The following is a 14,526-nucleotide window of genomic DNA, read 5'->3' on the forward strand; positions in this document are numbered from 1 at the left end:
TCTCTGTATATTTCGATGCAGATGCATGAAACATAATGTTTGTAAAAATAGTATTAATAAATAATATCAACTCACTTTTTAGTTATATTTCTGAAATATTAGTTTTTAATGTTTTTTTTTCTCATTTAGTACAAAAAAATAAGATAATGTTTGTAAAAATAGTATTAATAAATAATATCAACTCACTTTTTAGTTATATTTCTGAAATATTAGTCTTTAATGTTTTTTTTCTCATTTAGTACAAAAAATAGAAGACAAAGTAAATAGAATGAAAGGTGATACGAGGTACAGTATGATGATTTAATTACATGAATTATATGATAAAATTTTATTAGGATCTTCAAAAATGAAAGATGAAGATAACATTGAAATTATAATTTGCATCGAGAAGTTAACGCGTAAACCTTTATGCGGTGAGCCAATCTCGCGCCTCAGAGCGCGCTATAAAAATATCGATATCTTGGCCAAAAATAAACATACGAACATTTTCTTAAGCTCAAAATGTTCGTTTTGCATTCTTCTATCATTATTATTAATTAAAGTAAAAATGTTTATAGCTCAAATTTGCTTGAAACCCTTAAAAACAAATTAATGTACAATTTTTTTAAGAAAATTTAAAATTTTAACGGATATAACTTTAAAACAAATGAAGCCAAGGTAATTTAACAAACTTTGTTTGGAAGCATATTCATTAAACTTTAAAATGAGACCTTCTAAGGCTTATTTTCATGCATACAAGCCGAGTTACGATCGATAAAGCTTCGAAAAATACTTATTTTGCAATTTGCATTGTGCACTAATTTTACAATATCTTGAGTTCTAATTGTTGGATTTAAGTTTAGTAAACATGTTTTTCTTCGTTTTTCATTAACGAACAAATTTTATTTAAAACATTCTTTATTTATCACTTTTAGTTTATGAGCCAGAGCCTTATAAACAATTTATAAACAATTAAAATGTTTATAACAATTTTTTGACAACTCGGATCGAATTCCACTCTCGAAATTCGTAATCAGCAGCCAAAAATCCATAAGAAACCGTTGAGTTTGTCCATCAGAATTGAAAAGGACACGGTGACCTCTATTTGGCGCCTAGACTATATGTTTCCCCATAAAAAACAGATTCAATTAAATTATTAAACTTATTATGGATGAACATTTTGGATGAATAGAAAATTTTTAAAACATTTGGAAGAATTTTAAATTATTTTAATAAAAAATATACCACCATACATTAGAAGTTTTTTACTTCATTTAAGTTTGTTTAAAGTATATATAGACCCAATAATTACTGCAATTTTTCCTTTTAGTTTTTTAAAAAAGTTAAGTAAACCGAAATTTCTTCATTATTGTAATGGTTTGGATTTTGATGGTAGTTTCCTTTGCTAATTGTTTGAGTTTTGTAAACAAGACTGATATTAAACGGTCTCGAAATAAGTGTACTGTTTTAACTTTTTTGTCCACTAAGTCAAAAACATGTGGCATTTAGAGTTATTGAAGTGTTTCAAGCAAGAGAAAATTTTATGATTTGAATGTACAACAAATAATTTTGGATATGTTGATTTATAAAACAAATCAAATTCTAACCTGACTCCAACACAAATTGTTCCTAAAAGTATAACCCTGGGTATTTCAGTCCTGTGGGAGTGGGACAAGAGATGTTTGGATACAAAAGGTGTCTTTGTGTAAAAACAATGAAGTTACCTTTACTAAGTAACAAGACATTTAGTCAACACACAAACTACACATTACTCATTTATTTGAGAAATAAACATTTTTTTCTGTTTTCTTACAGCAGTAAAGTGTATTTTGAATTCAGTAAATTACATTCATTCTTCTTTTTGGGTCAATTAGTTTAATTAAAAAATTTTTTTTGAACACCCTGTATAAATAATTATATTAATGTTCATATTATTACTGAATAGAGAATTGAATAACCTTTCAAATGTGCTAGCCCACGACTCCTATTCTCGTTAAAAAAAATATTCGATTACATCGACACCCCCATCAAACAAGGTTGTAACTCATTTTTAGCGATTTTACAGGAGAGGCAAAAAACGAAAACATGAATTTTTAAAAATTTGTAGCGAAATGATTAAACCCTTTTACACTAATATGATATTTTATAACACAATAAGGAATTCCTGTGAGATGTATGCTTTGTAATTTTATTAGCTATTGAGAATCTTGAGTTTGATTGAGATACAACCTTGAGATTAAACATGAGTATTCATAGAAAAAGGTTGTAACTCGCCTAACAACCATTTTACACTCTCCGTGTTAATTATTTTTCCCGTTTAACTATTAAAAGGTTGTATGTTTTGAGTTATTTGCAATATAGCTAGGAGAAAATTAGTTTTTATGGTATATTTAAACAAAATATCAACTTACAGTTTACACAATTTTAATTGGAAATTATAAATTTTACAATAACAATAATATTCTATCACTATGAAAAAACCATGGTATAAAATATCTCAAATTTTTCGAATTTTTATGGCGTATCTGTAAATATGTATTTAATTTTAAACCATTTTACTTTATTACTTTACTCTTTTACTGTTAATATCTACTTCAAAATTAACATGTGTGTCCTTAAATGGGTTAAAATTTAGAATTTGCTTCTGATTTATTTCAGTTACGGATTTAGGCTTGCCTGATGCTTTGTCGTATCGTATCATGGTTATCCATTGGTGTGGACCATATACGACTCAATGTTTTTCCCTTTTTCTATAAGGGCATGCATTGAATCACCCTCGTTTTGTGAATGTGCTATTTTTAAAAGTACATGTGTAATGTTAATATTAAACTTTTTCACTACATAGAAGTATGTAGCAAACACTATTCGATACTTATTTTGTCCACCGCAACTATCAAAAAGGAAAAAGACTCCGTAAATCCGTTTTTACTTTTATTTCGTTAATTTGACTTATGAGATGCACCATATGTTTGACTACGTTATAAATTAAACATACATGCAACAAAGTTGTAACTCATTTAAAAACCTTGTTAATCGTCAAGTATAAAGAAAGTAAATATTTTACATAGGGAGTATCCAGTGTTACTGCCTTTTTCATGCTAAAATGGCACGCATATGTTAAAATACAACTTTTTTCAATGGAGTATTAGCCAAACTATGGAGAATTAAACTATGTCGTTTATATTGATGTGTGCGCAATTTTTTGCTGAATTCGCCTGTGTTGAAATCTGAAAAAAGATGTAACTTGAGTTACAACCTTGTTCGATGGGGGGTGTCGACATATTACATCATCACATCCAGATGCATGACATCACTAGTAAGATATATATGGCAAAAAATCATAATTTAAAAATAAAAATTGACCTGTTTCAGGATTTTTCCTTAAAGCCGCTGGCTTACGAAATAACGAATTTATTCCTTTCATTTGCAGCATACTGTGTAACATCCTATATACAGTGTGTCTACTTGAGTTGGAAACATATGGGAAACTTTTTTATTATTAATTTTACGAAAAAAACTTATTCTTTATAAAAAGTTCTGCATGCCCCAAAACCTAAGATTCAATCATCAGATATCAAATTTTCTGAATATTATACGAGGTATGTCAAAAAATATGAACTTCGTTCAAGAGTAAAGTACCTTTATTTCTCTCAATATCGAAAATGCTTATTCTGAAAAGTTGTTTGGAAATAAAAACTAAGCTCAAATATGCAATTACATGCTTCTAATTGGAAAAAAATATTTTACAAATTTTTCTCAAATTTATTGATACTAACTTCGTTTTGATTCATTACACATACGATAACTCTTTTATTATTACTTTAACGAAAAAAAGGTATTCTGTATAAAAAGCTCTGTAGGTCATAAGGCCGAAGATGCAACCAACAGATATCACATTTTATTAATTTTATACGAGTTATGTCAAAAAATATGAATTTCACTCAAGAGTAAAGTACCTTTATTTTTCACAATATTGAAAACAGTTATTAAAAAAGTTGTTTAGAACTAAAAACTATGTGTCAATATGCAATTACATCCTTCTAATTGAAATACTGTGAAATATAAAGGTGCTATAATATTGAGCGAATTTCATATTTTTTGACACACCTCGTATAAAATGAATAAAAGTTGATATATCATGGTTGTGTCTTAGATTTTAGACCATGCAAAGCTTTTTACGAAGAATAACTTTTTTTCGTAAAATGAATAATAAACGAGTTATTATATTTGTAATAATTAGAAACAATGTTGGGTATCCTTAAATTTGAGAAATTTTTTTTTTTTTTCAATAAGAAGCATGTAGTTGCATATTTGATCTTAGTTTTTAATTCCAAACAACTTTTTATCATAAGAATTTTCGATATTGAGAGAAATAAAGGTACTTTACCCTTGACCGAAATTCATATTTTTTGACATACCTCGTATAATATTCAGAAAATTTGATATCTGATGATTGAATCTTAGGTTTTGGGGCATGCAGAACTTTTTATAAAGAATAACTTTTTTTCGTAAAATTAATAATAAAAAAGTTTCCCATATGTTTCCAACTCAAGTAGACACGCTGTATATATAGGAATAAAATCAGAAAATCTTCTAAAACCATTGAATGAAACTAGTCCTATTTTAACCCTTAAGCTCCTAGCGTTACATATATGTAACACAGAAACCGCTAAAATCTTAAGCCTTAAATTCGGGAAGTGATTCTAATTTTAACTAGATGGTGATGCAAGACTTTCAAGGGACACTTGTTTACTAGTTTTCAGCAGTTGGTTCGAGGATTTGATATAACCTGTTTATTTAGTTGAGTGTTTTATGTGACGGTGTTTATTATTTATGGTAAAAATGGATCTCAAGTTTGAGTAAGTATATTTTTACTATTCTTTTGTTATTATATTTTGTTTAAAGTGTTTTCAATTGAGAATCAATTAACGTCTTTTCTTATTGATAATATAAATTTTTAGAAATTTTATTATGGTTTTGTAAAAAATGGCTTTAATTTTTGGTGTTACATATATGTAACGCTAGGAACATATGGGAGCAAAAATCGGAACTTTTAGAATTGTAACATATTTTTTGTTTCAGAAAAGGGGTTTCTCTTCAAGAAGTGCTCGAGATGCTTGATACCGTTGAAACTTTAGATGTTAATGCTATATACATACATATAGGTACTGAACCCCCAGAATTGAATGTGCTTACAGATGAGAAGTCTGGCGATGAGGAATATAATGATTTTAACAGGCTGTCTGAGAAAATTCTTAGAGCATCTGTTGAACTTGTTTTACGAAATAGTGAAAGAGATTCCGAAATATAATATGATGATATTACCAAGGCTCAGCTTTCCAGATCATCAACAAAAGCTAAAAAACTAGTGAAAGAAAAGTTGAAGTTGATCTTATGGACCAGAATGTAGCTACATACCAAGTAAGAATTTGCTCTAAGAAATGTTAATGGTGTCTATTTACATTGATGCTGGACATAACTATGGACATAATGGTCTATTTATATTGATGCTGGACATAACTGGACATACTAGATGGTATGATCCTATGCCACAACTAGAATTTCGAAGGTATCTAGTAACATTGTATCTTACAAAGTATGGTACCAAACCAAAAGATGCAGGCAGGCCATCTTCGTTCAAAGTAGTCGTAGATATAAGATATGATAAGATTTATCATCTCCTGACCTATATTCCTGATAAGAAAAGGAGACATTTTGCAGATGAATGCTGTAGTTCATATGTGCGTACCATGGGTTGCAAGTGCAATGGGGGAGTGTGCATCAAGTGCAACATAGATTTTCATCTACATTAACTTGATTATGATTTTTCATTTATCTAGTTTTGAATTTGTTTGTTATTTTGAAATTTATAATCGGAAATATTTTAAATATTTTTGCTCCTATATCTTCCTAGCGTTACATATATGTAACAGCAATTTTCTAAAAAATCAAAAATAATTAAGAAAAAAAATGTATGTATTTTGTGTTAAAACCTTCTCCTGAATACATCAAAATAAACAAAAAACAAAATTTGCTAAATAAATTAATTCAGGATCTTAAGGATTAAATTAATGTGCCTGATTGTGACTACTCTGTCCACAAGTGTCTAGGTAAAATGGAAGTTTTTCATGACTCATGATGATAAAAACATACCCGTGCAACACAATGACTGAGGACTTTCAAACTTATCAAAAGTTTACCTACAAAAGGATCTACTGACGGAAATGATAAATACAGGCCTTTTTTTATGAATACATAATCTACAAATTTGCAAGTCTGAAGGATAGGACAATCAATCTCATATTTAAGAATTAACCAATTGGTAAGTCAAGCCCGTTTTACTAAAGTATCTACTGTGTGTTTTAACGTAATTAGATCTTACAACTATTGTTTAAAAATAATAGTTCCCTATTGATTCTTTTTACTAGGTATAGAAATTGGATGAAAGTTCGTAGTTGGGGAAGTTAGAAACAGAAATAAAAAATAGGAAAGTGGGTAAAAATTAGTTACGTTTTTGTAAGCTTAGGTCTGACAAGATTTACTTTACTTTTTTTGAGACTCATGAATCGTCATTGATAGATAGAAACTGATATTCCACAATTTTTATGTCTAAACCTTAGGAAGAAAGATCAAAGAAATTCTACACAGTTAGTGCAGTAACTATTTATTATTATTTATTATTTATTTACGGACCAAAGTCCATTAGTACATGATACAATTAAATTAAAATGTCACACAAATTAGAAAAATAAGATCTAGTAGGTACAAAATTGGTAAATACATAACAAACAATAATAAAGAATAAAATTACTTGCTCTCATTTAACAATTGAGAGCTAGAACATTTTGAAATTGACAAATACAACTTATCCTAGAACAAAGACAATAACAGTAGTTGACAAATCAGTCTTGAAATTAGAACATTAAGTTAAGTATAAATGTAATTGTGTGGAAAACGCAGTAAAGTCGTTCACAAAGAAATCAATTTGCGGAGATAATGTGTTTGCTAATTTAATAGTTTTAGAGAGATAGGAACTTGAACCATAATTTGTGCAGTTAATGATCTCGTGGAAGGTGGTCACAGAACGGGTGGTTCTTGAAGGTACATGTAGACCAATTTTATTTAAAAGTGGGATACAGAATTTATGACCATGAATTAAGTTATATAAAAAGCAAAGATCTTTATGTTGACGACGACTCTGTAATGAGTCAAGTCGAATAATTTGCAGTAAAGACTCATAACTTTGACCAGTGAGATGCATCTTATAAGCATAATAACGTAAGAATTTACGCTGAACTTGTTCGATTTTATTAATATGACAGTTATATTGAGGTGACCAAACACATGATGCATAATCTAAATGTGGTCTAACCAAAGAACAATAAAGAAATTTTAAAGAATGACCAGTCGTAAAGTCATAGCTGCATCTTTTAACAAAGCCAAGCATATTTAATGACTTAGAAACCATGCTATTAATGTGTAGGTTGAAATTCAAGTTAGTATCAAGAATAACACCCAGATCTATAACTGAGTCAACTAATTGTAACCTAGTGTCCCGTATAAAGTAAGAATTATTCTCAAAGTGTCTTAGTCGAGTAAAAGTTATAGCATGAACTGAAGGTTTTCACCTCCGATTTCATTGAACCTCCATTGATTTTTATGAAAATTGCTGAGTAGTTAGAAGATACCTCAAGGAACAAAGGTGACATGGTGCCAACTTGCGCTTTTATCCTTGGGGTGGATACCACCCCTTAGGGACCGTTCAAGTATTACGTAACGCAGGTTGGGGGGGGGGTCAAAAATCTTCAAAAATTGCGTCACGCAATAGTTAAACGCCCATTATAGTGCGTTATGCTGGGGGGGAGGGGCAGTCAAAAATCTTCAAAAATCGCGTTACGTAATACTTGAACGCTCCTTTATCGGGGTTGAAGATGATTTTGTTAAAAATAACCCCCGAGAACGATAGAGGGACAAATTATAAGTAAATTTTTTTATATCTAGTTATTAAAATAAATCAATACTTTTTGAGTTATTAAAGATCAAAGATTTTAATTTTTCGTGAAAAAAATGCATGTTTTAAAGTGGTTTTTCATAAATACCTCAAAAACTATGTTTTTACAAAAAAGTTATTATTACCAAAATTGAAGATAATAAAAAATTTAATACACTGCTTACTTGAAAAACCATTTAGTATTAAATCAAAGTGGGCTATAGACAATTAAATGTATATTTTTTTCAGTGAGTACACAAATCTAAGTATCCAATCTTAAATAACGGGAAAACGGGGCATTTTATAACATATACTTATTAAACACTTGTCAAAGTACTTAGCAATACCTATCAAATAAGCTTTAAAAGAAGTTGATAGCACCACAATTTAACAAGTTATGATGAAAATAAGAGAACCCTTTCGATTTTTTTAGGAAAAAGTGAAAAATAAAACATTGTGCCATTTCCACAAAAGTTAAAATTTACAGTAATCTCTATAAGGCTTTCTTTATTTTAGCGAAAGTAATTACAGTAGAACCCCGCAAATCCGAACTAATTGGGGGGACAGCCTGTTCGGATTCTGAAAAGTTCGGATTATCAGAAAGTTAGCCTAACTAATAATTCAAAGCTTTCGTTGTCCTTGATTTTGAGTGGCAAAACGTTCTCGCAAGAGTGTGGACAATATTTTTGGATTTAAGTTGACTGCAAGAGAATTGAAGTAAGTTTAAATGTAACCTTTTATAAGCACTACGTATAAAGTACGTATTCATTTTTAAGAAATTTTAAATGTCAAAGTCCTATTAATCCTACATTGTTCAATTTCTGGTTTACTCTATATAATAAACATGTTTTTAAGTTTTTGTTGTGAATTTTTTAATTTTGTTCACTTTCTGTTGGTTCAGGTTTGCTGAACGTTCGGATTAGCGGGTTCGGATTTGCGGGGTTCTACTGTATCTCAAAAACTTTCGACTGGTTTAGAAAGCACATTTTTGAAAAAAGGCATAATTTAAAAAAATGAGGATATTTAAAATTTTCGTAATTTTCATTTTCTTTTGATAATAACTCCAAAAATACTCGATATACAGTAGAACCCCGAAAATCCGAACTAATTGGGGGGACAGCATGTTCGGATTCCGAAAAGTTCGGATTATCTGAAAGTTAGCCTAACTAGTAATTCAAAGCTTTCATTGTCATTGATTTTAAGTCGCAAAACATTCTCGTAAGACTGTGGACAATATTTTTGGACTTAAGTTGACTACGAGAGAATCCAAGTAAGTTTATGTTTAACCTTTATAAAGTAAGTCTGACTAATTGATTTATGCCAAAGCCAATTATAAATAAAAATAACCTTTATAAGCACTACATAATATTAAGTACATCTTCATTTTTAACAAATTTTAAATGCCAAAGTTCTATTAATACTACATTGTTAAATTTTCCGGTTTTACTCTGTATAATAAACATGTTTTGGACAACATCAAGTTTAGGGCAACCAAACATAACCAATTTGTAGTTTGACATTTGAGGTAATCTAAAAACATTGACAGTGTTGCCATGTTATAAAATATTTCTTACTGTAACATCTAAAATTCAAAATTGAATAAGAACACAATATATAATTTAAAAATCAAAAACAAATGTTAGATATAAATCAGAAAATATATTAAAAGCATTAAAATTATATAAAAATCAATAGTGGCAATAGTTAATAGAAACATTAAACAATGTGAAGATTTCTAAACTGTAACTAATGAAATATCTAAAATACTAATAGTATAATAATAATATCGTATGGCATTTTTGCCGGGGAGATCCTTTCGGATAGTTCCAGCGCCAATTACATCTTTAACCCTGTTTCAAGTAACTAGTGTCGATGTACACCAGCCCAATACTAATAGTAACAAAAAGAAACTATAGTATTTTTACTACAAAAGCGATATTACGTAGGTCAAAATTTTTGACGTAAGAGAACTGTCAAAACATTAGAATGTGACTTTTTATTATTGCGATGTTTATTATAAACATGGCAATAATGAACAGTCACATTCTAATATTTTTACAGTTCTCTTACGTCAAAAATTTTGACCTACGTAATATCGCTTTTGTAGTAAAAATACTATAACTTAAACTGTAGACTGTAAACTCTAACTAATAAAATATGTAAAATACTAAATAGTAATAAAAACAAACTAACTTAAATGAATAAACTAACCTATGAAATAAACATCTAAATTATAAAAAAAAACATTTTAAACAGGGTCTAAATTCATGTCTAAATTATAAACAGATATGGCAACACTGTTCACAAAATTCATGCTGTTGCCCTAAACTTTATGTTGTCCCATGTTTTTAAGTTTTTGTCTTGAATATTTTAATTTTTTTCACTTTCCGTTGGTTCGGACTTGCCAAACGTTCGCATTAACGGGGTTTGGATTTGCGGGGTTCTACTGTACATACAAAATCATATAAAACCAAATTTTAGTTTTTTCTTTAACAAATGTTTTACTGTGTTTAATATTTCTTTAACATAAAGAATAACCGAGATAGAAACTTTTGAAGTCTTAATTTTACTGCGAGAACCATGTAAGAGGGGCACTTTAACCTTTATCTTTAAAAAACTGAGGGATTTAAAAGATTATAATTAATATTATTGCAAAGCACTTGAAATTACCTTTCAAACGGTTTTTAGACTAATCTCATATCATAAAAACTAATGGAGCTATTCTAAAAAAGAAAGAATAATTTTTTTTGAAAAATTTTTGGAGAGCATAAATTTTAATGGTATCAACTTCTTCAGCAGCTCATTTGATAGATATTTCTGAGTGCTTTGAGAAATATTTAGTAAGTATATACGCATTATAGTGTTATAAACGCATCATTTTCCTGTTACTTAAGCTTGAATACTTAGATTTGAGTACCTTCTGATAAAAATTTACAAGACTGCAATCAGGCCAGTGATCACCTATGGTGCAGAGACGATGTGCCTAACACAAAAAGATGAAATGAGATTAGAAATCTTAGAGAGAAAGATAATTCGACGAATAATGGGACCGGTGAGGATAAGTGTAGGCGAATTTAGAAGATTAACAAATGAAGAAATTAAAGAAGTCATCCAGGGTGAAGACATAATCAAGTTCGTGAAGGCGCAGAGGCTCAGGTGGCTGGGACACACAGAAAGAGCTAACCCAGACTCTACGCTAAAGCGAGTAACTGGCTGGAGACCAACAACAGGGAGACCAAAGGGAAGACCCAAAACAAGATGGAGAGATCAAGTCTTAGGAGAGATAAAGAAGCTGAGAATCTACAATTGGAAGGAGCGTTGTAAGGACCGGAAAGAATGGAGAAAAGTTGTAGACAAAGCCAAGTCACACACGCTGCTATAATAATAAAAGACAACAGCGGACTGATTCTCCGCAACAAATGAATCAGAGAGCCCAAAAGGACGGCAAACACTCCGCCAGGAGTGAATAAGCCATGATGATGATGATAACTTTTTTGCAAAAACTTATAGTTTTGAGTTATTTATGAAAAACCTCTTTAAAACATGCATTTTTTCCACGAAAAATTAAAATCTTTGATCTTCAATACCTAACTCAGTATTCATTTATTTTAAAAACTTGCTATAAGAAATTTTGCTTAAAATGTGTCCCTTTATCGGTTTATGGGATTATTTTTGATAAAATAATTTTCACCCCCGGGAAAGGGTGTCATCCACCCTCAGGTTAAAAGCGCAAGGTAGCACCATGTCACCTTTGTTCCTTGAGGTATCCTCTAACCACTCACCAAGTTTCATGAAAATCGATGGAGGTTCAACGAAATCGGAGGTAATAGTTCATATCCACCTTCAGTGACTGCACTAAATATATAACATCGAATTTTGCTTTAAATATTACATACATACTCAGGAGGTAGTATGTCTGAATTCCATGCAGGTAGGCCGGGGCTTCGAACCCCAGCGCCTGCAATAACAGCTAGACATTTTCAAATGTCTATGGGCCCCAGGTCAACTCAGCTTGAAAACATGAGTACCTTGGGTAAAACCAGGGGTAATAATAGGCAGCACTGGCGTAGCACTGGCCCTGTTACCTTCCTTGTATATCATAAGCCCTAGATATAGCAGAGTACCCTGCTATAATCCCAAAGCTGTGTTAGCGGTATAAAACGGGAGACTATTAGTTGATTTGGATATCCAGATATCCCATTTTATAGATTTATGTTTATAATTACTTACGAGGCTAAATTAACCACACTATTAGAAAAAGAGAAATATTGAAAACCAATAGGAATTCAAAAATTATCTAAAAACTTAATTAGGTATATCTGTATATCAATTGATTAAATAAGTTTTAATCACTAGGTCCATTTGTTCCATAAAATTGACACTAAAATTTTTTTAGTAAAATGTTTAATAAACATAAATTTTACTTATTATTATTTTTCTAGAATTTGGTCTTCTTCCCATCACATTCATAAAACCAGGTAGTGGCATTGTTCTCAACATGTGTTTAAATAGTATAATATTGACAAATAGACATACTAATAATTAACACTTCTCACTACACACATATACTAAGTTACTACCTCACTATAGACACAACTCCTAAGATCTAAATGGTTTATAAAGGAGAAAACCAAAAAATAAGGTTGTTTATTAATTTTTAATGTCAAACAAGTATCTATATAAGGGCATGTGTGTTAACTCCATACCTAACACTTGCATTTTTGAAATTACTTAATACAATTTGCACAAATTTAAGATCAATACCTAGACCTAGACAATACGCAATTTACATACTTAAAAGTATCACAATGTTATTCCTCTCAATAATTATGCCGATTAGGGTTATGCCTTAAAAACTGAAAGTACTCAAAAATTGTTTTCATTTAACACCTATATTGATCAACTTCACTGAAAATCTAAAGTTTGGGTCGAAAAATAACAAAGTAACAGAAGTATTTATCACAAATATTACTAAATTGCTAGTGAAAAAATACTAGCTTTACTTTGGCAAGGTGGTTAAAAAACTACACCGACAAGTCAATAACTTTTTAACGTTCATAGCTCACTAAACGATATAAATTAAGAACAAAATCAAGTTACCTTCCATAATTTAACAAATTGCGATTGTTTTGCAGAAGAAATTATTCACATAGCCCCTCATCGGGGTCACACTGTTGTCGAAAACCGAAACAACTTACCAGCAGCCATAACACACTACACGAGCGGGATATTCGAAACGGTAACAGTACTTATTGCTTTTTTCCCTTTCAACTAATTAATTACTTTATTTTTTATTTCTCATATGACTATTTGTATAGGAAATAGATATAAAAAATTATATATAAAGTGTAAATACACTTTTTCAAAGTAGCGTCATGGGTTCACTTTTTGCAGTGTTGCCAAAATTAAAATGAAAATGAATGAGTATGAGTTTTCAGAACCTCAAGAAATCAATCTTAAATTTGAAGTATTTACATTAATAACGTCATATCATATTCTGAAAAAGTATTATTTTGTTTGCAAAATAATTTGTTTATTGTAATGTACAATTAAAATTTCACTATTCTGGTTTGATCAATTTTTAAATTACTTTTTATATTTGATAAAATCTGGTGATTTTTGAGTTTTAGGTTTATTACGTCTTACGTTTGCTGACTTATTTTTAACGTCTTTCGTCTTTAGTGTTGGGCATACTGCTTACTGGATAGGATTTTCTTAGTCGGGGTCACGGTTATTAGACTTTATTACGGTTGTCTTGTCCGACGGTGGTGGGGAGACTTATATTTTTGACTTTACGTCACAAGAGTTTACATTCCCATATTTTTAAATTATTTTCGATCATTGAATGTGTGTTATTGTGTATTATTTGTGTTATTATGAAATAATAAGACAAATAGTACACATTTTATTTTATACCGGGTGGAGAATCGTAAAAAGGGCCATAGGAAACTCAATGTAAAGTTCTGTAAAGAATTGTTGAATTCCTGCTTCCCTAATTATTCTACATGAAAAGTCATGAGAGAATACTTGTAGAGAATTAAAATCTGTATTAAAATCAAAAGTTAAAATTGTTCTACGATTTAAATGCATTCCAAAATTTTGAAAAATATGATACATTTGCCACAATAGGTATGCGTGTAAAAGTAAGGCCACACGTTACTATTTAATTGACAGTGCTCACACCATTGACTGAATAAAAAAATCTTTATTATTAATCCTTTCTCCGCAACTGAGGGTATCTTATCAACTGTATTGTTTTTAAACAATAGATAAAATAAAAATATTGACAGTTCAAAAATGTGAACATTATTGCATTGTGTGTGGCCTAAGTTTGGGCTGAAAACTAAATGTATTGCATTTTTACAAAATTTTGGAATATGTTTAATTACGTAGACCAATTTTAACAGTTATTTCCAATACAGATTTCAATCCTCTTCAAATAGTTTTGTAAGTAATTGATGTAAAATAATTATTAGGGAAGCTGGAATTCAACAGTTCAGAATTTTACATTAAGAATGCAAAACTTTGACGCATGTCAAAATTCTCAATGTGTTTTA

At 30.0% G+C, this 14,526-nt stretch overlaps 1 protein-coding gene across 2 annotated transcripts in view; it reads right to left on the bottom strand.

The window, feature by feature from the left end:
• The window catches only part of LOC114330618 (protein phosphatase PP2A 55 kDa regulatory subunit), a 57,167-nt gene extending 43,794 nt beyond the window's left edge, over nucleotides 1-13,373 (bottom strand). The window contains exon 1 of one of the 2 annotated variants that reach the window (XM_028280014.2): nucleotides 13,168-13,373. In XM_028280014.2, coding sequence (XP_028135815.1) covers nucleotides 13,168-13,177 — 10 coding nt within the window. In that variant the 5' untranslated portion in view covers nucleotides 13,178-13,373. Of the gene's footprint in view, nucleotides 1-13,069 lie in introns of both variants that reach the window. The other variant, XM_028280015.2, reaches the window with a different exon arrangement.
• Nucleotides 13,374-14,526: the final 1,153 nt, after the last annotated feature.

This window comes from Diabrotica virgifera, chromosome 3, assembly GCF_917563875.1.
Source record: "Diabrotica virgifera virgifera chromosome 3, PGI_DIABVI_V3a".
NCBI classification, from domain to species: Eukaryota; Metazoa; Arthropoda; class Insecta; order Coleoptera; family Chrysomelidae; genus Diabrotica; species Diabrotica virgifera.